Source organism: Pyrus communis, chromosome 17 (assembly GCF_963583255.1).
Source record: "Pyrus communis chromosome 17, drPyrComm1.1, whole genome shotgun sequence".
NCBI lineage: Eukaryota > Viridiplantae > Streptophyta > Magnoliopsida > Rosales > Rosaceae > Pyrus > Pyrus communis.
In genome coordinates, this window is record NC_084819.1 from 3063887 (window position 1) to 3088606 (window position 24720).

Consider the following 24720-nt stretch of genomic DNA (forward strand, 5'->3'; position numbering starts at 1 on the left):
TTCCCGGTTTCAAAACAAAGTTGAGCGCCGCCGTCAATATTTTTCTGCGCCGTAATATTTAATTTTCATCACCATTAGGTATTTGTCCAATCACTGGGGATTAGCTTTCTCAATCACAAACACCTCAGTTCTCAAAACCCTTTCACTATTGAGGGTTTTCGACGATCCATTTGTTCCCACTGAGGTGCTTCCCATTTTTTACACTGCATTTTACGATTGATTTTGATTTGATTTTTCATGACCTGGGTTGTGGGATTTGGATGAAAAGGTGAATTGGGTTGGTGGGTATTTGAAGAAAGAGCACCAGGGTTTGTAATTCTTGGTGTGGATTGGGTCCTCCAGGTGTTTGATAAAAAGCGCAAGAGGGTTTTTGGGCTTTTTGGAGTGGGAGAATGGGGCAGAAGAAGAAGAAGCGTGGAGGAGGGAGTGGGAAGAAGAAGAAGGCCTTGAAAGATCATGGGGCTTATGTTGGCGATGATGATAATGAACTTCTTTCTGAAGAGATCACTGCCTTGTAAGTGACTCTTCTTCTTATTCTTAAATCCTTTTATTCTTTCGAATAATCGACTCAAAACTGCATATGGAGGGACAAACACTGTGATCACCATGAACAACTTGGGATGACAAATTGAACAGTCAGACGCAACTGGATTGTATTTTATGGCAACTTTTGATATGCACCATTACTAGAATTAATCACAGCTTCAAATGGATTGATTGGAAATGTTTTCCAAATGATATTGGAAATTTGCAATTGTAATCTTTTTCGTGCCACCAATTCGAACAATTCCCTTAAGTTTTGGAGAGGCAATATTCCTCTCTTTAAGGCACGTGTGTGAGGCCTGTAGCTCATAGGATAAAAAGAATGGAATTCTTTTCAGTTTATTATTGTTGGCCAATAAACCTCTAAAAGTGGTTTCAGTGTCATCACTGAAAGGACTTTGATTCTATTGCAAAAACTGAATTGTTGTCTTTTTTCTTTTCATTTCTTCTTTCCCCTGTTTTGCACCGTATGGTAGTTACTGCAGAACATAGCATGTTTGGCATGGGGGCTGCATTTTGTTCCATTGTTTGTTGTCTCTAAAGGATATCATCTACCCATAATCATGTTGTATTGTATTTGAGTATCAGGTCTTCCCATCTGCTTGATTCGCTTTATGTTGATTTTACTTTTGAGTGTTCAAGGTTGGGTTATTTGAGGAACAAATCTGGAGGACAATACATGGATGGTTGTAAATTAATGTCGTTACTTTTTATTATTATTATGTAAATTGTGCACTATTATGTTTATAAAAAATGTTGATGCCTCTGTTTGAAAGATTCATGATAATCATCTTTCTGTCTCATAATTTGTATTGCTATTCGTGTGGGATGTTTAGGTGTGCAATATTTCAAGACGATTTCAAAGTTATGTCTGGATCACATCCTCAAATCATTATTAAGATTAGGTATGTCTTATATATTTTTAGATGAAACAATTCATGAGTTAGACTCCTCTTGATTGAGATTTTGTTCTCTACTGCAACAGGCCTCATTCTAAGGATATGGGTTATGAGGATCTAGATGTTTCTGCACTTCTTTCTGTTAGGTTAGTGAATTTCTTTTCTATATTGCGTTTATTTTTGGTTTATAAATATTCCTTCCCATGTATCTTAATGTTCTCTTGTTTGATAGGTGCTTACCAGGGTATCCTTACAAGTGCCCAAAGTTGCAGATAACTCCAGAGAAAGGTTTATCAAAAACTGATACTGATAGGCTGCTATCTCTTATTCATGATCAGGTATTATTGTTTTTTTCCTAAAACCTTATTTGATAGTTCTTTGAGTTCTTCTGTGATGGAGTGTTAATGCGGTTACAAGCGCAACATTTATTTGTCTTAATCCTAAAAATATTGTATGCCTTAAAGATTAGCGGCTATTTGCCCATTGGCAAAGTTAGTTTTGATATACTGAAGGCTATGTATGAGGAAATGCTTTCAAAATTTTCCCTGAAACAAACAGAAACAGTGCTCTTCCACCCGAGCTTCATTTTAAGAGATATTTCACACAAAGATTTTACACTTGCATGGAAAATGTCATTGGTCAGTCTGACACATAATAAACTAGTGTGCAGCTAGTGCCTCTTTGTGTGGTTCTTTTTTATTCTGAATTTAATTGTTCTGTTTCAGGCAAATTCTAATGCTCGAGAAGGACGGGTAATGATTTTCAATTTGGTAGAGACTGCCCAGGAATTCCTATCTGAAATTGTGCCAGTGGGCCAATCACATGGACCTGTAAGACTTCTCTATCATCATATTTGTGCATTTGTTTGTGTGAGAAAATGCATATACAAATATCATACATAAATTGAATATTTTGGCAGACATCTTTCATGTAGATTTTTTCTCCTTGTTCTGTTTCTGTTATTACACTTTAATTTTGTTCATTCAAATGTGTATGCTGTTCTAATTAACCATGTTTGCTAACTGTCATCCTGGTGGTCTGGATTATTCTTGGATTTTGACATGCTGCCATTGGTACCAATGCTACGCTGTGTTAATTATGGATAGGTTCCAAGTATAAACAAACAAAAAGACTATAAAGAATAATTGCACCGCATTCCAATCAAACACATCTCCGATGCCTGTTTAGAAACCTTTTTGTTGCGCCCCTATCTCTGAGGGCAAGGTTTCATATGATACATGGTCCACAAGAATAAGACAATTAATATTGACAACTATGAAGACTACATCTTTTGATGTGTCAATTATGAATTTGAATCAAGTTTTTTAGGTGTAACCTTCTTTAACATGTAGATCTGAAAAGTTCACTCTCATTTCTTGATGAAATTTTGCTTATCATTACTTCTCTACTGGTTGTTCGATTGATGGATGCTTTGTATATTCATTTCTCATGGAAGGTAATATGTCCGACTACGGATAGCAGTGCTCAATTGTTTCAGAAGGACGTTGCAATTTTAAGTAACAAGAAGGGGCCTTTTGTTTATGGTTTCATAGACCTGTTCAGTGGTTCTGGAGAGTCTTGGAATTGGGGTTTTGGAGTGGATGAGACCAGTGGGATAAATTCATCGGTCCCATCCCACACAGATATAAAGCAAAGCCCATTGCAAAAGGCCCATCCTAAAGTCATGCATGATATTCAGGAAAAGAAACTGGATAAGCATGCAGAGCAGGCAAGTTTACAAGATGTAAAGCAAAGCCCATTACCTTCCCCTACTGTCCAGTTAGATATCCTTGAAGAAGATAGTGAAGATGGCAACAAGAGCATGTATTCTACAGATTCAAGTAGATTTTTGTTGGAGGAATCAGTAGAAAATGGTGGTAAAGCTGAGAAAGAGGTGAGTAATTTAATACCTTTTCTTTGGGCAGATTATAACTTGATATTATTTGATGTTTGAATGCACAAATGTGGATGAATTTCACACACACACGTACATATATTCTTGTATTGCCTTTTTGTCATATTACACATATTGTTTTATTTATTTACTCTTGTTTTTAAAGTAATAGAGAGATTTTGTATCTTGTTAGAAGGCACAACAAGGACATGTGAGTACAGATTATCATGTATTCTTATGGTGTCTTTGGTTGGAGAGAAATAGGAGGGCTTGATGGGAATGGGCTTTTTTATTTTTTATTTTTGGAGTTGAAAGATCACCTTTTTTTTAGTTTTATAAGAATTCTCTCAAAGAGAGATACTTTGTCTTATCTTCCGTTTTCGTCCACTTTTGATTGGCATACCAGTTGTGCACTGAGTTAGTGTTGAATTGACATCTTGCACATCCAAATGATTCAACCCTGATGCTCTCTTGGTATGTAGAATCAATCATAACACAAGGCTGCAGACAAATTTTGTTGTGTGGATGAATGAGTACAAAGAGAAATCTGAACAAGTTATGCCAGATCATTGAATAGAAGGCAGTGACCTTGGTGAAATTTGTTATTTCTGGACATTGCTGTTTGATAATATTGTTTTGGGTTCATGGTCTGTTTTTGTATAGGAAGTTTTCTTGGACACTCTATGATACCGCTACATACTTCTATGCTTTTTCAGAATTTGGTCATTAAGGATGATTCAACAGAAGATGAGTGGGAATCTGGAAGTGAGCAATCAGAGTCACTCTCATTTGCTTCCTTGGGTCATGATCAAGTGTCTCAAGATGTTAAAAAGGATCTCATAATGGTAATTTTATGTTTTCTTGTCTTTTCTACACAGAATTTTGATCCTAAATTTCCTGTTATTGTTTCCTCTTATGTTAGGTTCATCTACTCCGTCTTGCCTGCTCTTCGAAAGGACCATTGGTTGATGCCTTGCCACAAATAACCACAGAATTGGAGAAGTTAGGAGTATGTAACTCAATTCATCCAGTTAACTTTGTTAACCCATACACTTACCAGATTCTGATCTCTGTTAATTTCATTTTCAGATTTTATCAGAATGGGCAAAGGAGTTAACTTCTAAACCACCTTCAGTTTTGAACAGAACATTTGATCATGCTTTCAGACAACATATGGTCCGTCATCCCCCTTCTTCATTTCTTTGCTGCTAAGATCTAGCGTCTAAAACCATTTCACATCGTTACATACCTTCTCTTATCTAGGTTTCATCCCGAATCTCTCAATTTTGGGAACCCGCGTCTGATTGCGATGGGCCAAGTACATCTCTCCCAAGCTCTCGGTATCTTAATGACTTTGAGGAGCTACAGTCCCTTGGTAAAGAAATTTTTTTCGTATGTTTTTTCATTTTGTTTTCCTAATAGCTCAATAGCCTCAGTTGTTCTTTAAGTGTGTCTCTAGGTACTAGGTGGGTAGTTTATTATGGGATTTTTGATTGGCTGAGCTAGTTATAGATTATAGTTTGGTTAGTAAAATAAAAAGTAAAGGTTATAGATCCCTGGGGGTGTCCATCCATAGTAGACAATAAAAATTACTGTTTGAGCTCTTGTATTTGTTTTGTTCTGTACAAAAATTTATCTATTTTTATTTAAATATATTTATTTTAATCTTCTTAAATGGTAATTTACAGATAATGCTATAATAGGTTTTTCATACCCAAGAAAAACCATGGAAGTTCTTGTTATATTGATGTATGCTATGTAAAAGCACTTGAACAACAGCTTGTCAAGTTGTCATTGTTATTCTTGCCCTTCATTTCAGCCTTGAAACGTGCAAAATTATTGATCAAAATAGATAGAATGATAAGAAAGTAATACTGTAGCTTGTCCATCTCTTCACTGGTTTATTATGTGCAAAAAAGAGGTGGAGTTTGGTGCTCACTTGTTTTATGTTGTCCATATAGTTAGTAAGGCAGGTGTAAATTGGGTTATTCCTCAATCACCTCGAAACATTCTTTTTCAGAAGTATTTGCCTTTTGGTGGTGGAACAAACAGCAAGAATTTTGTGGATTTTCTGTATTAGTTGCTTTGTAGGTAATTTGGGTGGAGAGAAATGGAAGAGTATTTGAAAACTATAGTGGGGATGTAGAAGTAATTCTTGGGAAAAACTCAGGTTTTGGGCATCATTATGGGCTTCTTTTTCTCCAGCCTTAAGGGATATGTCATATATTGTAATTTTATTAGATTGGAGGCCCTGCTGTAGGATAGTTTCGGGAGATGTATTACAATGTAAGAGGGTATTTTGGTTTTGTTTTGAGGATTGTATCTCTGGTTCACTATGTTTTGTATTTCCTTTTACTCTTATATATAATCCTCTAACTGGCATTGCGCTTCATACTTTATGAAGCTTTTAATATTTATTCGTCAGAGGAATTTTGTTTCATTTGAAGTATAACCAGGAAGATTCTTTTTCAAAATCTGGTACAGGTCATGGTGGCTTTGGCCATGTTGTATTGTGCAAAAATAAGCTAGATGGAAGGCAGTATGCAGTGAAGAAAATTCGCCTCAAGGATAAAAGCCTTCCTGTTAATGATCGAATATTGAGGTATATTAATGTTTCCTGCACAAATTTGAAATTTAGGCATCGTTTGGCGTAGAAAAATTTCCTTTCATGAATCATGAAATTGATTAGTCATTTGTCAGTGGGTCTTTGTATCGTTAATTTCAAGATAGTAACTTTATAAGGAAATATAAACGTAATTCTGCTAAAGAAGAAAATTAACTATGGAGTGAACTTCAGTTATCGGATGAGGGGGGCAGTAATCAATTACAATTTCTGTAGATTCTTAAACACTCTTATGGACTACAAAGGTTCTCATATGACATTTGTATTGGGCAAAAATAATATATTTTTTTGGAAAACTCCACATAGTTAAGTGAGCAACCTTTGGAGAGTTTTATATAGAGTCTGATAGAGTATGGCAGGTTTCTTTCATATATTCGTACAGATGTGTGAAGATATATTTTTGCTTATGTTTAGGTAATAACAATTTCCTATCAAATATTCTTTGGCTTTCATATATTTCAATCACTATCATAGTAATAGCTATTAAAAATTCGTTATCTTTTCAACACAATTGTGAATCTAACTTCTTAAGTAGCTATATGTTTAAAATGTATAGCTGAAAATATTTTTTTTTCCGTGTTCTAAAATTTGTTTGTGGTTCAACTTTGGTGAGATACTTAGGGAAGTAGCTACACTTTCTCGTTTGCAGCATCAACATGTCGTACGATACTATCAGGTAAAAACTTTCTTATTTCCTGCTTATGCATTTAATGGCATGCTTCTGCAAGTTCTGTAACAATTTCTTGTTTTTTAGTTTCTATGATTTTGTATATGCAATATTGTCTTAGCCTACATTTATTTTCAAAGCAGCTTGCATTGGGGACTGTTCTTTGATATTGAAAAGTTTAATTTTTAGGGAAGTTATTTTTTCTTACAATCTTTTGTCTCCACAATGGTTCTAATATGTAATATTTGCAAGCACTTCCAGGCGTGGTTTGAAACAGGGATTATTGGTGCTCATGGTGATACCACATTGGGTTCAATGACTGCAGCCAGCACCACTTTCAGCTTCAAAGGTACAAACTCAGCAGATGCTCTTGGGAATGAGAATAAGCTTGAATCGACTTATCTGTATATTCAAATGGAATATTGCCCTAGGTAAACTTCTATTTTGATTTGTTGTATCTTAAGATATACTCAGAGATTGAATTTTAAGACGCTTAGTGGTTGGTTAGTTTTTTTACCATTTTACATCTGTAATTACTGCAACCTGGTTCATTATGGTATTGTTTTGAACCATTGCATCACCCTTTTGGCAGGCTAGTTTTTCTTATGCAATTTAGAAAGAATAATAAAACATGCCAAATCTTTGTTGTCAATAAGACTTTTTGATTTTATTACTCCTCATAGTCCATTGTTAAATCCTTATTGACTGCTACCTGATATGAGTCGTAGTGAGGCATATCTTTTGTTGCTTGAGAGTTTTTAATTATTGGGCTTCCTGATTGACTGCTCCCGATCATCCATCATTCCTCATAGAATCCTTAGAGAAACCTGCAACTATGATAACATTACTAGGCTTGTAAATAACTAAATGTTGCATCGGCATTGAGGTCAGATTTTAAGTATATCTAAATTTGAGACTGTCACAATGTATGATAGACTGTCACAATGTACGATAGGTAAAAGGTAAGAAAATGGGAAATAAAAATTGAAAAGAAAAATAAGAATACAAAGGAGCTGAAGGAAACTGTCTATAGGCTCTGTACTGTTCCAGTTTTTTGTTGGTTTATTCTCTATTATTCGTTGCACCTTGCAGCAGGTCTAATTTAAAATTCTTTCATTCCTTGAATTTAGTTCCATAAATCCTTAAAATATGCTTCTTTTGCTGAGTTTTTATCTTATATGTTTCTTACTCTTTTATTTTATTTCTATTTTATGGTTTGAAGGACTTTACGCCAAATTTTCGAGTCATATAGTCGTGTTGACAAAGAATTAGCATGGCATCTGTGTCGTCAAATTGTTGAAGGCTTGGCACATATACATGGACAAGGCATCATTCATCGGGACTTAACCCCAAGCAACATATTCTTTGATGCGCGTAATGATATTAAAATTGGTGATTTTGGTCTGGGTAAGTTCGGATTTTCTTATATAACATCATTACACTTCAGTATGTCTTAGTTTGAGAACTATGTAGTCTGTTGAGCTTTTTATGTACTTGCATTCAGGTCTTTTTTGAAAAGTGTACTTGTTGGTTTCTCAAGAGTACGGTGTGTCATAGTGTATTGTGTTTTGACTATTATAAATGTGAGAACATGGTAGGAAAAATGCATGAGATGTGGTTACTTTCATGACTATTCTGTCATGAACTACTTTTTCGAGTAAAATTCTGTTTCTTTTGGACATACCAATTTTGCTTCTGAGAAGAGTCGAGTTCCTGGGTGATAATATAAAATTTACTTTCACACACAACTCATGAATTTTTATTTAAAGTTGTTTGCTAAATTCAGGATTTGTACTTAATCCTCAATGTAATTTGTTTTGTTTCAGCCAAGTTTTTTAAGTTGGAGCAGTTGGACCAAGAACCAAGTTTTCCTCCAGATACAGCCGGAGTTTCTCTTGATGGTACTGGCCAAGTTGGTACATATTTTTACACTGCACCAGAAATTGAGCAAGGATGGCCAAAGATAGATGAAAAGGTAAATATTTTCGCTCTTATTTTTGCATAGTTTTACACTTGATTGTACTGGTCAAGTTGGTACATATTTTGATTATTTTCACACTTAGTTTTGTAATTTTTTATAGTAAGTTACACAATATGGCATGTGCCACTTTTAAAGGCATGTAATCTGTTTTTAATCAAATAATATCAGGTAAACATCATTGAGTCAACTTGGATTGCAGGCTGATATGTACAGCTTGGGAGTTGTATTCTTTGAGCTATGGCACCCATTTGGGACTGCAATGGAACGACACCATGTCCTATCTGACTTGAAACAGAAGGGCGAACTTCCTCCCGCTTGGGTTGCTGAGTTTCCTGAACAGGCATCTCTGTTGCGGCGTTTAATGTCTCCAAGTCCATCAGATCGTCCTTCTGCCACTGAACTTCTAAAGCATGCATTTCCACCACGAATGGAGTCTGAGTTGTTAGACAGTAAGTAACAGTTATGATCTCTGTATTTATCTTTTTAAAGCTAATCTCATCAGATGAAAAACGCAGAGGTATGAGTGGTCAGTCTATTTCAAATCTCTGCAGACTGCTGCACTTCTTTATTCTAATCGCAAAATAATGTCTGTAATTGTTGACACTAAGAGACCAAGCATTGATATATATTAGTAGAATATATTAACTTATGCAAGTCTCTACAACTTGACTGTAAAGGAAAATACATGACAAAGGCAAGTAAAATAGAATGTGTTAGACATGGTTTCCAACACTCCCCTCAAGATGGACCGAAGATGTCCATGAAGTGCAGCTTAAACTACAGTAGCCTGAAGTACAGATGAACATCCGTACAACTTGATATCACAAAGCAAGTAGAATTATATGTCGCGACCAGTCAGATTGACCAAAAAGAAAGATATGGTCTGAATGACGTTGGTTAAAACCAATTAAATGATCACCATACAACTTTTGCTAAACCAAGTGGTTGGTGATTGTTCTTGTGCTGGTTAAACCCCACCAGCTCCTCACTAAACCTAGTTGGAGGATCTTTGTGCTTGGTGATTTGTTAATTTTTATTTTTATTTTTCTCACAGATCAGTTAGTATTTCATATGTGTTTGAGTCCTGCTAAGACATCCCCCGAAGAACCTTTAGGAATCTCTCAATTCTGTGGGTGATTCTTGGTTATCATGACAGTTTTTATTTATTTATTATTATTTTTATTGTCATTCATAATATTTGTAGGGAATACAATTTCTTTTTACCTGGTGCTGGTCCAACATGTTCTTTGGGGAGGATGGTGAAGATGTTTCTTTATGATTCATAATACATACATTTGTTTTCTCTTTCAAAGCAATATTTAGAAATTTTCAACTGATTCCATTAAGTTTTGAGTTGCTTGAGTAAATGCTTTCTGTCAATATGCTCAGATATTCTACGAACAATGCAAACCTCAGAGGACAGAAGTGTGTATGACAGAGTTCTGAATGCCATCTTTGATGAGGAGATGTTAAGCGTGAAAGATCAGCAACATCGTGATGGAAGTGTGGGATTAGGTGGAAGGGATACTTCTGCTGTGCAGTATGCAGATTTACAAACTGAGGCTCGTGATTACGTTGTTGACATCACAAGGGAGTTGTTCAGACAGCATTGTGCGAAACACCTTGAAGTAATACCTATGCATTTGCTAGATGATTGCCAACAGTTCAATAGGTTTCTTTCTTGAACTCTTCGTAGTGTGTTTACTATAATGTTTTTATGACATAGAATTACTTTCTGTTTCTTTTTATGTGTTCATTCATACTGATTATTTGTTATATCCTACAAGGAACACCGTCAAACTTTTAACCCACGGAGGAGATATGCTTGAACTTAGTCATGAGCTGCGCTTGCCTTTTGTTAGTTGGGCGATCTCCAGCCAGGTATTAAACAAATCAAAATAAATGTTTTGTTGCTTGTTTTTCTTATTGGTTGCATTCTTGTTGTACAAGATACAAACATTAATCCTTTTCAGTTCCTAAGTTATCTTCTTATTGGTTTCATTCTTGGTTGATCATGCTGGTTTGGCAGTTTTGAAGCTCTGCTTGGGTCTTGTTATTTTCCTTTGTGAAGCTAAGCGTGGTTGCATCCTAAGTAGATATCATACATGTTGGCAAAATCATTACAAAAGTACCCGTATACAAGGGGAAACTAGTAGTTTCATAAGTTGTTGAAGAAAGATTGATGGGACTTGAGTTATGTATGCTGGAAATCTACTTATCTTATCAATTTCTACAAGGTTCAGAATCTCAGTGAGATTTCACATATATTTTCGGTTTTATAAGGAGAGAGATAATGGCAGCAAAAAACAATTTTATCATTGTTTTTCATTTTGCCAAGTTTAGAAAAATACTGGCATTCTTTTAAGGGAAGGACTAGTAAATTCTGTAACATAGATGAAAATAGAAACAAAAAAATATGCCTTTTAGCAGCAACAAGGGTGGGTGACAGACAAGGGCTCGCTTTTAATGATAAACTATATATACTGAATTGTGAACAGGAAAATCATGGGAATGTGGATGCAGACAATTTGGCGATGAGAATGCTAAAATGGGTGGTTTGAAAGGGTCGTATGATGGATTTAGGAGAATCTACTTGTGAATTAGTGATTGTTCATTTAATAGCTAAGAATCAATTGAAAGTTGAAACCTAAGTTACTGTTTGCAAGAAGATCAAAGTTGGATGAAAGTCTACAGTAGAGCACTGGAAACAGGGAGTGGCCGAGATTCATTGAACCCTGAGATAAGTTTTTAATGCTGACAGTAGTTTGATAAGTTGAAAAAAAAAAAACGTGGTATTTGTTATACAAGCTTCGGACTTTAGGCAGTGTAATGTGTCCATCCAATAACCGATGCCTAGTTTCAATCATGCATTCCACCATTGCAAAATTCTGAGGACATAACTCAGTTAGCAATAAATTTGTTTGGAACATGAATTATTGTTTTATGTTTAGCCGAGATAAATTTATTTATAAGATGAAATTATTGCTTTATAAGTTTATATACATGCTTGTTTTGTCTCTAAAATTTTATGATAAAGTCAGGGAGCATAACTTGGCCATTCTACTTGTAGAAATCTTCATTCAAACGTTACGAAATATCCTCTGTGTACAGAAGACCTGTTGGACATTCACCCCCAAGTCGCTACCTGCAGGTATGAATTAAATGCTCGTTTCTTATAGGTCTCTCTCTCACATTATATTTTATCTGTATAGAATGTTTTTAAAATGTTTATGCTCTATCGTTAACTGTACTATGATTTTCTGCCCAAGTTGATGTTTGTGGCTTAATAATACAACCTTATGTCAACACAGGGTGACTTTGATATTATTGGAGGCGCATCAGCATTAACAGAGGCAGAAGTCATCAAGGTGATAAATTATCTGATTTATTTATTTATCCCTGATTTATTTAGTTATCATTATTGGAGGTGCATCAGCATTCAACAAATATCACGTTATTTCTGGACAATAATTTGTTATTTGTTGGTAATTGACTAGCATGCGCTGGCCAATGAGTTGTGTTATAGGCTTTATAGCATATGCTTCATAAGTGTGTCTCATCTTGCAGGTGACAAGGGACATTATAGCTCGTTTTTTTCATTCAGTTTTTTGTGATATTCATCTAAACCATGGGGACTTACTGGAGGCAATTTGGGCTTGGGTAGGAGTCAAGGCAGAGCATAGGCAGAAAGTAGCAGAGGTACACAGTTGATGTATTCTGGATATTTCCATAAACAATCTGTGTAATTCATTGATGGTATGATGACTCATTGATGCTGCCCTTTCTGAATGAAGCTTCTGTCTATGATGGGCTCTTTACGTCCTCAATCTTCTGAGCGGAAATCCAAGTGGGTGGTAATCAGACGTCAGCTTTTGCAGGTTTGATAAAAATTATTAAGTGTTTGCACTTTCTAGTTTTCTAACAATTACGAGTGTTCATCATAAAGAAAACAATTGTAATTGGAGTTACCTAGCAGCCGAGCGGATATTCTTGTCCTTATGATTTACTAAATTACTATCTAGTTTGGCATATAGAAACCAAATGAAAGTTTTTATCTGGTGTGGTTAATTCCTTTTATTTTTATTTTCTGTGTTGTTTTTTCCCTTAATAATGAAGTGAACAATGTCAGGACTAAGATGCTTTTCCGACAAACCAAAATAGATTGTCAAGTTATAGGATCTTCGATTCTATAGATTTTTATATATCTATTTTGTTTGACAAGAAACATATTTTCAGTAATAAAAGGAAACATTAAAAACATGGGAGAAGTTGTCCACTGCACAAGCAGTCTACACAACTACAACAGTTACAGAGTACAGAATTGTAACATTACATGAATTGAAATCTAAAATACAAAAAGCATTTGGAGGATTGTCTAGTTTGGTAGCTATGTTGTCGTACAGTTAAACTAGCACAAAAAGAGTTTTGTTAACTCAATTGTGAAATAATGATTGTGAAAATCATTATATTTTGAATATATTGTCGGTTTTAGAAAGATTATCTATTTCTTAATAATTATTTTCTTTGACAGGAACTTAATTTACCGCAAGCTGTTGTAAATAGGTTGCAAACTGTTGGTTTACGGTTTTGTGGACCTGCAGATCAAGCACTTGCTAGACTGAGGGGAGCCTTGCCAACTGGTATTCTTTTCATGGCTGATGTAAATACATGTACATCAATTGAGAGATGATAATCAATATCAGAAATTTAATGCAGATAAACAAACACGGAAGGCACTTGATGAGCTGTCGGATCTCTACAGCCACTTGAGAGTTTGGAGGATCGAACAAAATGTTTACGTAGATGCACTTATGCCACCAACTGAGAGTTATCATAGAGATTTGTTCTTCCAGGTATCTTAGCTTTAGATACATGCTAATTTTTCTTTTTCCTCTTCCAAATAGCATAGCTATACTTTAGTATTTCCTATCGGAGGAAAGTTCATAGAACTTATTCAATGCATCTGAGGCAGTAGAGTGAAGAACACATTAAACAAATGAAATTTGAACTTTTCAAACATAATTAAAAGTGTTTTACGACCAAATGGCTGATTTCAAAATAAGCATAATACTTGGGTACTGAATAGTCAGTACCCAACTATACTGATTTTGTGCCAATAAAAAAATGCCATGTGTTTCTTGTTTTTTAGAGTCCAAGGAAAATTAAATAACATGTTCATTATTTTTTAAGGAACTGTTATTGGCACTCCAAAATCTAATTGTGCACTCCTTATAAGCGTATTTTCTTTCTAGATATATAAAGTTTAGAGTGTACAAGTAGATCTTTGGAGTGCCAATAACAATCAATTCCCGTTCTTTAAATAAATGACCATGTGTTAAATATCATTGGCCATATCGCAAAGTCAGTATATTGGGTGCTAACCAGTCAGTGCCCAAGTATTGTCCACAAATAATAAATCAGATGGGGTTTATCATAGAACTTTACATAAAACATATGAGTGATCACAGAACATTAAGCAAATAATTTTCACTCCCAAAATACGTCATTTCATTTCAAACAGCAGTTCAATAATAAATAAAAATAATTCAAATACTACACCTTACAAGGCCAACACATTAGTCTCCTGATGTATGTACTCAATTGCACATGTCACTTTTGTGTTTGCTAGTGTGTTAGTGTGATGTTTTTTTCTAGAAGAAACAAATTTCATTCCAAAAAATGAAAATGTACAAAAAGTAAACAAGAAGTCCACCAATGGACTGGATAAAACTGTTTGAGTGATTTTGTTCTTAAGAATCTGTTTGCAATATGAGTCCCATCAATATTCTACTACGCAATTAAAAATAAAATATATACATTCCCATACAAAATATTTGATAAGAAAAGAAATTTTTTATTTATAAAGATTAAGTTAAAATTTCTCTCCTAGGTATATTTAGTGAAGGACAACAATCCTGGATCACTTGCCGAAGGTGCACTGCTTGCTGTTGGTGGCCGCTATGACTATTTGCTTCGTCAAATGTGGGGTCTTGAACATGTAAGTTACACGCATTTACTTTCTTCTAGTTACCTTTTGTTGTTTACAGGACCAGAGAGTGCTGGAAACCACAAGAGTTCTTAGTATATAATATATATAGATGTGGGTGAACAATTGATAATGTGCTTGAGCTCTTTTTCATTTGCATATGCCAGTGCCCTTATTATTGCCTAAGTTGCTGAGTAGAAAATTTGGAACTGAATTTAGTATGCCCCCTCTGACTTGACTATCATATGGCAAATTATACTTGACTATGTTGTAAAACCCCTCATGCTACTGGAGTACTTTTACTATTTTTGAGGTTTATGTAAATTTTCAAAGAAATCGCATGATACCAAGAAATCAGAGGTTTGAACGTGGGAAATCTTCAATACCATTCATTGAGACAAGCAATGTGTTGGAAGAGTTTTGTGCTTCATAGAACAGTTTTGTTCGTAGTGGCTGTCAAAATTTGGGGTGTTGGTGGGATATGCAATTGGTGGTAGGTATCAGATTTTGGTAGGATATGTGGTTGGGAATCACATCTTGCAATCACGTTTTTTATTTTTCCCATGAAAACAGTTGTTGCCAGGTTTGCTCCCATGCCTTTTGAATTGGAGAGTTGGTATTTGGAGTTGGTGATGGCTATATTGTGGGTTATCTAAAAGGAGAGACATATGAGGTACAAGAGCTGTGGAGAGGGCGAGGTTTTCGTCGGTCCTTAGGGTTTCGGTTACACCAGAATTTGAGGATTTTACTATCTCTTTATGGGCTAAATTGGAAGGCAGCTATAGGATAATGTGGCTGTAGTAGGTTCATTGTTTATCTCTGTGAATCTGACGTACTCTTTTATTGGTGCCTCCTTGTTCACTAATCCTTGTGTATCTTTCATCTTCTCTTAATCATATTTATATTTATGCTATACTTACATCTTGCGTTTTCTCTTTTTTTTTTTTACATTGACAATGGTTTTTGTTTTCTTTTTGTTAGAAATCAAACCCTCCGGGTGCTGTTGGGACCAGCCTTGCATTAGAGACAATAATTCAGCATTCTTCTATAGATTTTAAACCAATCAGGTATATTTTTACTAGCTTATTTAGTCTATCTTGTTACATTGCTACTTGCTGCTAAAAGTCCTGATCATTATCTTTAATTTAGATAAATTTCCGTATGATTTGATTTTATTCTTGCAGAAATGAAGTTAGCAACATTGTTCTTGTTTGTTCAAAAGGAGGAGGTGGTCTATTGAAAGAGCGCATGGAACTAGTCGCCGAGCTATGGGAGGAAAACATTAAGGTTTTTAGATGGAATTTTCAAAGATTTTATGCTATAAATGGTTGCTTAACTGATTCTGTGCTGACTAGTGAATCCTTTGTCTTTTAGGCTGAGTTTGTCCCAACACCTGATCCAAGTCTTACAGAGCAGTATGAATATGCAAATGAACATGACATAAAGTGCCTTGTCATCATAACAGACACAGGTGTTTCACAGAAAGGCTCTGTTAAGGTAATATATGTGCTAATGTAGGAATAATAGCTCAGAACAATTGATGTGTCAAAATGTGTGTTTATGTTGATACCATAATACACTCGCTGGCAAGAGAACATTACTAGTATATATATATTAGTAAGTGAATAGTTTTCTCCGTGAAAAGTAGGTAAAACCAAAGCTGGGAAGTTGAGAAATGACATTACATCTGCAGTAAGACGCTATAAATTTGGCATCGATTAAGTTCTTTTCTATGTTTTTTGCCATGAGGAATTTACGTTTAGTTGGAAGTGGTCCTAGTAGATTTATAGAATGATAAGATTTTTCCTACTTGTTATATCTAAAGTTCAACATTCTTTCTTTATGATCAACTATTGCAGTGTTATTTTACCCTGTACATATGAGTGTTATCCATTTTGATCGGATTTCGATGATAGTCATTCTCAGAAGGCTATAACCTATAAAAATTTCTGATTGCTTCGTTTCTAGATGAGTAAGGATGTACCACCGGTCCACCGTACAGATTTATTATATTTCAAGAAACATAAATGAATTGGATGAAAAATAAGAGAATTTGATAATAAATCTGGAGGTGGTTTAGAGAGAAAATCTTCGCCCCAGATTATAGCCTACAAGACTTCAATGTCGATTAAACCTTTGATTCTTGAAAAGCTTGGATTCATCTCCTGAATTAAGTTTGGAACTTTGTTTAACTGTATCTCCAGGTCCGTCATCTTGAACTCAAAAAAGAAAAGGAAGTTGACAGAGAAGATCTTGTCAGGTTTCTGCTGGATGCAATGGCGATACAATTTAGAAATCCTTCCATTTGGACTTAGGCGTGTCATCAAAAGCACAACTTTTTCTGGTACGTGAATCAAGATGCCGAAGTACCTGCATAATTTCTGCATATAAGATTGCTTGTGAAAATAGTCCCAACAATAACAGCTTTTTTTATCTGTACCCTTTGTTAGGAGCCCTTATATGGTGTGTACACTGATTATCCAGCCCTTGTCCTGTTTCCATATTTTGTTCAGCTTTCCTTCAAACCTGTTGAGTTCGGGGGTGGTTACGCGGTTGATTTTAGTTTTCTTTTCTTGTGGGAAGATTGTTTAGGGTTCTTCATGAATTCGCAAATTTGTATGTATTTACGAGCCAACTTGTCTAATGAAACAGAAAATAGCAATAGCAAAGCTTTGTCATGTGAAGCAGAATGTCTTATTTCTTTTAATGAAGAGAAATTTTGGGAATTCTTGGAGCTAACGGAAGACTTGGCCCAAAACCGAGGACAATAGCGTTCTGGAATTCATACAACCGACCTCACTTAGTGGGATAAGACTTTATTGTTGTAAGAGAAATTTTGGGAATCAAAACTTCCCATCGTCTCTAATTGTCTTCATTTGGTTGACAACGACAGCAATAGGCATCCGCTCTCTAGGCGACATTGCAGAGCAAGAAATTCCTATCTGCATTACTGAAACCAAACATTCCTCAAATCTTGTTGCATGGAGTGGAGCACGGTCACAATATCTTGTAATTGGTCTTTCTTGTATGTTATTACCGTATGTTTCATCATAATTGTCACCATCACCATCTGTTTCGAGGAGCAAAGAAGGGTCAACTACGTTCATGACATGGCAGGCAACACTGTAGCTGCAAATTTGTGAATGCTTGGACCATCGTTGAACGTGTCGTCTGTAGGTCTTTTTCCAATGAAAAACATTGCTCGGCTTTAGATCATAGTGAACAATGGGAGTTTCGCAACGATGGTGGAGATATAGAAGCAACATCGATGGCAATATTCAATTTCTCCACAGTGCTCAATCTCTTGATTTGAGATTGCTCGTCTTTTGGATGCAACCATGAATCTAGGCTTTCGTTTTTCATGAACTTGAAAACTAGGCCTTTGAAGTCGTTACCTTGATTATCCATGCTTGAGCAAGCGGTTATGATCTCGAGAAGATTTTGATGCCTTATACTTCTTAAAGCTTTGCATTCATCAAAGAAACTCTCATACGCTCCTTGTTGATGAAGGTTTAATACCTTAATAGCAACTATCATTCTATCGCTAGGGAGTACCCCTTTGTAAACAAAATCAAAACTTCCCGAACCAATCAAATTGTCCACAGAGAACCCATTCGTTGATTCGAGAAGTTCAGGGTAAGACACACCCGATTTATAATCTTTATAAGAATGTGCCATTAGAGGTCTACCTCTTTGCGAATATGTAGTTTACTAACCTAATTTTCACTCAAATGATAATTTAAGAACTAAATCGGTAATTCACTTGAAATAAAATTAATTGTTCATTGGGTACAACGGTTGTGTTTCTGAGGTTAGACAGAGAGGAACAAGTCCAAATGCTGAGGACCGCGATTGGGCTGGGCTGACTAAGATTTTTCCTGTGTTATTTACACTATGATTTACTTTACCCAGACTCTGGTTGAGAGCAGTTCCAGCGTTGGCTGGTGCTCGGGGGAATGGCTGGTGAACAAGGCCATAGAGCCTGAGTGAGAGAGTCCACCGTGTGGTAGCCCGAGGGACAAGCCTGGCATGAGTTGCCAGCTCGAGAGCCCGAGGGCTTTATGACGCACGGCTGACGTCACCCAGACGTCAACCACTTTTTTTATTTTTTTCTGTTAGGCGTGTGGCTCTCAAGCGCGCGTATGGGCGAGTGGGCCGACAAGATTTCAGGAATTGGAGCCTGCGACCCATTGAAAATTGTTATCGTTAGGAAGCCACATGGCTTCCCACAGTCCGTTCGATCTCAACGGTAAAAATTTTTGGACCGTTTGATTTGCAACGGTAATAAAAATAAAAAAACCTTATTTAATATCAACCGTTGGATCTGAGATCAACGGTTGATATTATTAGCCTTTATAAATATTAAAAAAAAACAGTTTTAAAAATCAGAAATGTTATCGTTGTGACACGTGGCAGAATCTGGAGTGTTGGAATTCAATTTTTTTTAAATCCAACGGCAGAGATTAATTAGTTGAATAAAAAATTTAAAAAAATTGTAAAAAATCCAAAAAAAAAAATTATTTTTACTTTTCTATAAATACATACTCATTATCATCTACCTAACACATAAAAAAATTGAAAAAATTTTAAAAAAATCTTATCAGAAATCCATCACCAATAATTATCTTTTTCGGATTACGACACGTGGTGCAACGAGAACGATTAAAAATCTGTCGGTCCGAAATTACAAATAAAATTATTTTGTATTATTTTATAACTTTTCGGATAATGACACGCGGCGCAACGAAAACGATTAAAAATTCCAATCCGAAATTACAAATAAAATTATTTTGTATTATTTTATAAATACAAAAAATAATAATATTTTATTGCCTATTGCCTATTGCCAAGGTTATTGAAGTGCAACGGTGGAGATGCAAAATGTAGTTATTATTCATTATGGCAGTTACTGTTCATTTGGTGGATAGCATAATGTATTGCCTGGGAGAAGGGTTCCCACGCTATAGCTGCTCTGAACATCATGCTCAACAATTTGAATCCAATATCCATCACAGTAACACATGTTTGAGTGTTTCACCATCCTTTTCCATCCCTCTTTTCCCTGGTATATTTTGTTGAAATCAAATAACTAAAACTAAAAACGAAATGATTATCTAATTAATAGTTGGCGGGTAGACTTGAAATGACCTGTAAAATAACGGATAATTGACGAGTCTATTTGTTAACGACCAGACATGTCAAACATCCGCCTAATGTTGCTTTTAACTGGTTGGGAAGCTAATTATGCCTTGTGTTATAGTTAATTAGTGCAAACTACCCTAAACCCTATACCCAATCAGTCAATTAAGTTAATTTTTCCACAATTAATTTTGTGAATTGAAAGGAATTTTGCATGACTTGGAATATTTGGACGAACGCAATAAAACTGCAAGGACAAAAAATGAAACCAAAAAAAAAACCTTCATGGACGAAAGTGAAATCGATACAATTTTTTAAGGATATAATAATAAGGACAGCCACCACATACCGGATTGCTATCTACACTTTATTCACTTCAGAATCGTTCAATATTTTAAACAGTATCTCAAATCGATCAAAGACATAAAGCACCAGACATTACCAATCGCAAAACCTCCCTCGCCGGCTTCGCTTCTGCTCATTGATCCTTCTTCCGGCAATGCAACACGACGCAAATCGGTGTCGACATGGTTGCATGTTGAGCATCTGGTCAGCAAGCCCTTGTCGGCGTTTCGCTGTACGTGTTCTTGTAAATGTTGCATAAGCTTTGAAGGATGCCATTGGAATCTTGTTAGGGATGAACCCAGGGCTGTTGTTATAGTTCCACTTGGCTTCAACATCTCAACACAAAATGAGTCGCCAAGTTTTAATTTTCTGACATTTCACTATTAGGTTTTGAAATAGTATCAATTTATGTTTAATTTAATTTGAATGTATAGTTCTTCTTTGTGTTTGATGACGTGACAAGCACATTGACTCTTTTATAAGTTGACGTGGAAGCCACACTTGCATCACATAGACTAAAACGAGTCACCGTGAAGCTTCAGCTTCTCCTCAATCAATAATAGCAAACAATCACATAGATTTGCCCCTGTAGTATAAGTGTGGCTTCTACACAACGTGTCTCATATCATCAATTTGTATGAAAGCTCATTGGGTCAAATTTGATGGAAGACGCAAATGTTATGATTTCGAGACCTGAAGGTGCACTGTGAGAAAATTTACATTTCGTCACCCATTTTGCAAACCAGCTATAACTAAAATATATATAAAAAAAGGGTAAAACGTAGCTGGTAAAAAATGAAAAACGAAAAAGAGTTACAAACGTGATATTAGCTCAATCGATTAAGACCGTTCACCTGGTGTGCCAAATTGTTGGAACTGAATAAACAAAAGAACTGATTGTCACAGAATACAGGTGGCAGTCATAATACTAATACTTCCATTAATTTTTTTTTACATTTCATCCTCCAATAAACTAAATTCAAACCTGCCAACATTAATCAAATCAAAGATTTTGATCATCTTACTTCCTTCTGCTTGGCCAGTTTTTAAAAATTATGCTGCAAGAATAACTTCTCTTGAGGTGATGCAGGTCCAATCTCTTCTTCCAAGCTCCTCAAGCCATCACCACCACTCCCACAGTTGCCCAAATTTCTACCCTCTGTGGTCTTCCCATCGGCATCGGCATCTGAGGCCGATGACTTCCTCCTCTGGGAAGAAGCAACACTCGGAAATGTGATCCATGAAGGAGCTCGGAATTCAAACCTTTGCGCGTCCTCCAGTTCTACCACATCAGTGTCGACTGACCTGTTTGAAGATTTTTGTGAGGATTTTTTGTGCATTCTACTGCTTCCCAATACCACCTCGGTTGGCAGAATAGGTTGCTCGTTACACGGGCTGCCCATTAGCATGGCAAGAGCTCGTTCTAGCGCTGTCGTCACCTTGTCCATTGATGGCCTCTCCTTCCCTCTCATTCTCACACATTTGCAGGCTACATTGGCAATTCTTTTCAAGGCTTCAAGGTCAGGTGGGGGTTTCAAAACTGGATCCAAAATTGCACTTATGTCTCCTGACTTGATCAGAGGCACTCCCCATTCAACTATATTTCCGTCTTCATACTGCATATCGATGGCTTTTCTGCCACTAAGAATCTCCAAAAGCAAAACACCAAAACTATAAACATCAGATTTGGTTGTAAGGTAATGAAGTCTGTAGTACTCAGGATCAAGATACCCTAGAGTTCCGGCTGGTAGCTCTGCCAATGGGGAGCCACTGTCTGCAGGTCCCAGTAACGACAAACCAAAATCAGCCACTCGAGCATTGTGCTCCTCGTCAATGAGAATGTTTGAAGACTTAATGTCTCGATGAATCACCGGTGGGCAAGCATAACCGTGCAAGTATTCAATTCCCCGAGCTGCTTGGACTGCAATAGTGACCCTTCGCACCCAATCCAATTGCTCTTTCAAGGCTTTGTTCTTTCCGTGGAGATGCTGATGCAATGATCCATGAGCCATGAACTCATAAACAAGAAGACTTTGTCCGCCTTCTTCACAATATCCGAGCAGATTGAGTAAATGTGCGTGGTTTAATCGTGAGAGCAAGTCTAGCTCTGTATGGAACTCTTTCGAATTCTTTTGCATGTTAGGAGACATTATAGCCCTTTTGACAGCAACAACTGTCCCGTCTTTTAAAACACCTCTGAAAACACAGGAGAAGCTTCCCTTTCCAACAACAGACTCCTCTCCAAAGCCGGCTGTGGCCCTTTCAAGCTCCTCATACGTGAACATCTGAGCTCTCCTTATCTTGAGGTCATCCAACTCGGGACGAATCTTACCATTGTCTTTCTGGAAAGATCCACCCTGACCATTCTTTTTCGAATTCAAATCTTTTCCTGTGCACTGACAGTTGCGTAATCTGTAGCGAACATATAAAATTGCAGTTATAGACACAACACTCACCAAGAACAGAGCAAAAGCAACCTCCGCAATAATGATAGGCAATTGCATGGACCAAAACCTTTCATTCTTCTTGCCATATGAAGATGAACAATTTGAGAAACATTCAGCTGAGTAACAAATAGAACAGTTATATTCACACTGTCTATCAGATTTCAAAGTACATCCGGTTTTTGGGTACATTTCATCTGGACAATCATTGCTGCACGGCATGCAAATATGAGAGTTAGGTAACTTGCAAGAGGCACTCTCATTACTGAGCTCATAGAAACCAGGAGCGCACGGAGTGGACTTGCAGAATCCAGGTGCCATAGGTAATGGAAGAGAAGTTGGGAATCCATGTCCCCAACAAACCGGTAAGAATGATTTGTCAGCAAGAATTCCACAAGTGAAGTAATTTCCAGCAGCAATCTCATAAACCTTAGCACCATTAGGAGCCGGTGTACTTTGTTTCACAATAAACCCCCAACAAATCACCTCACGGTCATAGCTCTTAATTCCGCAAGCATGGAACTTCCCTCCGACAACTGAAAGCATTGGGTCATTTGGAGCCATATCAACATTGCCCTGACCTGAATATGCCACTGAAATTTCTTCTTCCATGACCAAGCTTCTTCCCCAACAAACGGTTCTGGAATTCACAGGCTCCAAAATCCCACAAACATGATTCCCACCAGCTGAAATCTTCCGAAACCTCATATCTTTGGGGATCAAGCTGATAACCCTGCTACTAGTCTCATCACCCCAGCAAAAGACAGTCCTGTTCTGGGCAAACAATCCACAATTGAATTCTGAGCCAGCTGAAATCGACTGAATCTGCCCATCAAACACATAGTTTTTGGTCATGTTATATCCCCAACAATCAACAAAAGAAGTGTTTCTGAGCCTGCCAGTTAAAGGTTTTCGTAATCCACACAAATGATAATCACCAGCACTGATTTCTAAGTATTGAGCTTCTTTAACAATGGGTTGAGGGACACCCATTTGGATATAACCACTGCTTCCCCAACAATATGGCTGGTTGGAATCCATGAGAAGTCCACAAACAAATCCATCACCAGCAGTTAAACCGATAAATGGGAATCGATTAGGAGCCCCGTGTGTAATTGCTGAGTTTGATCCATAGCAGGTCACAAGATGAGACCCATCTAATTTTAACCCACAGAAAACTGGACCTTTCTCTCCATAAGAAACTGCAATGGCTGACATGGAACCTAGTCCTGAAGCTAAACACCATAAATCTGATAAAACTACAAGTTCAGCAAGAAATCCAGCTCTCAGTATGCTGATATTAAGAACCCAGATCAGGAAATCATTTACTGAAAACCCCATTATAACAAGCCACTGTAAAGCTACTCAAAGATAAAGTTTCACCCACCAACTAAAGTTGCTGACTTTTATTTCCTTCCAAATTGAAGGACAAAGTCTGGTATCCAATGCAGTAATTTACAAGGAAAATCTGTGTTTCTGGTGTTTTTCTAAAGAGATGCAACCACATTATACTCCCCTTTTCTCCATAACGAAAAATGAAGAAAAAGGCGAAAAATTAAACTAAGTGGCCATGAATTGATGAACAGAAAAAGAGGCGAATGTGTGACAAACCCACGTACCAGAAGCAACAGATCAGCAAAAACCAAGCAGGACCCAAATCAGAAAATCCCTTCTGAAGCAGGCAACTTTGGCAAAAAGATTAATAAAGGTAACAACTTTAGAGAAGCCCACACCTCCAAGTTATCCGTTGCTGAAAACCCATGTGAGAAAACCTCATGTTTCTTCACTTTTCTGGTGCTGAAAACAAAACTTCCAAACTTGAATGGGCTTTCTGCAATTTTGATTCCAGGAAGCAAGGAAAACAAATCACCTTTTAGAATCCCATGTACTTATTTATTTGATTTGCTTTCAGGTTCATCTGTAAAACTCAAGAATGGGAAGAGTAATCTGGCACTTCTCTGTCCATGAAATTTTGCTTTGAATGAGTGTTGGGTGGTGAGGTGAATTTCATGAATGGAAATTAAAGAAAGCTGGATTGTTGCATGTGGTTGCAGGGTATTGTTGTTGCAGACTAGAATCTAGAGAGAGAGAGAGAGAGAGAGAGAGAGAGAAGAGAGAAGAGGAGAGAGAGCATTTAATACCATGAAACTGCAGCTTCTGAATATGGCGTTAGGTGCAGGTGAAGGCAATAAATGAGAA

General features: G+C 36.6%; 2 protein-coding genes and 1 pseudogene across 3 annotated transcripts; 1 reads left to right on the plus strand and 2 right to left on the minus strand.

Annotated features, from left to right (window-relative positions):
* The first annotated feature begins 33 nt into the window (after window positions 1-33).
* On the plus strand, window positions 34-17274 carry LOC137722584 (eIF-2-alpha kinase GCN2). Of its 2 annotated transcripts, XM_068461625.1 has the most exons (30): window positions 34-514; window positions 1380-1448; window positions 1529-1588; window positions 1675-1780; window positions 2168-2272; window positions 2899-3336; window positions 4053-4181; window positions 4259-4345; window positions 4426-4512; window positions 4600-4711; window positions 5821-5938; window positions 6581-6635; window positions 6888-7057; window positions 7849-8033; window positions 8453-8601; window positions 8807-9056; window positions 9997-10279; window positions 10395-10488; window positions 11678-11758; window positions 11919-11975; window positions 12175-12306; window positions 12402-12485; window positions 13139-13247; window positions 13324-13460; window positions 14498-14605; window positions 15575-15660; window positions 15778-15880; window positions 15968-16090; window positions 16798-16937; window positions 17107-17274. In XM_068461625.1, exons 1-29 carry the CDS (start codon window positions 393-395, stop codon window positions 16906-16908), a joined length of 3750 nt encoding a protein of 1249 aa, XP_068317726.1. In that variant the 5' UTR covers window positions 34-392; the 3' UTR covers window positions 16909-16937; window positions 17107-17274. The 2 variants fall into 2 exon arrangements, with proteins under 2 accessions (XP_068317726.1, XP_068317725.1); XM_068461624.1 differs by having other exon boundaries at window positions 16798-17274.
* LOC137723240 (probable LRR receptor-like serine/threonine-protein kinase At3g47570) lies at window positions 17194-18271 on the minus strand (annotated as a pseudogene).
* Window positions 18272-20913: 2642 nt separating this feature from the next.
* Window positions 20914-24583, minus strand: LOC137723600 (serine/threonine-protein kinase-like protein ACR4). Its single transcript, XM_068462798.1, has one exon. The coding sequence runs from the start codon at window positions 23860-23862 to the stop codon at window positions 21124-21126; it is 2739 nt and encodes a 912-aa protein (XP_068318899.1). The 5' UTR covers window positions 23863-24583; the 3' UTR covers window positions 20914-21123.
* Between the last annotated feature and the right edge of the window lie 137 nt (window positions 24584-24720).

What these genes read in the sequence shown, in the direction of transcription:
- LOC137722584 (XM_068461624.1), top strand. Translation starts at nt 393, where the DNA reads ATGGGGCAGAAGAAGAAGAAGCGTGGAGGAGGGAGTGGGAAGAAGAAG. An exon ending in TCTGAAGAGATCACTGCCTT is followed by an intron (nt 515 to 1,379) that starts GTAAGTGACTCT and finishes TGGGATGTTTAG; the next exon opens with GTGTGCAATATTTCAAGACG. An exon ending in AAATGTGGGGTCTTGAACAT is followed by an intron (nt 14,606 to 15,574) that starts GTAAGTTACACG and finishes TCTTTTTGTTAG; the next exon opens with AAATCAAACCCTCCGGGTGC.
- LOC137723600 (XM_068462798.1), bottom strand. Translation starts at nt 23,862, where the DNA reads ATGGGGTTTTCAGTAAATGATTTCCTGATCTGGGTTCTTAATATCAGC.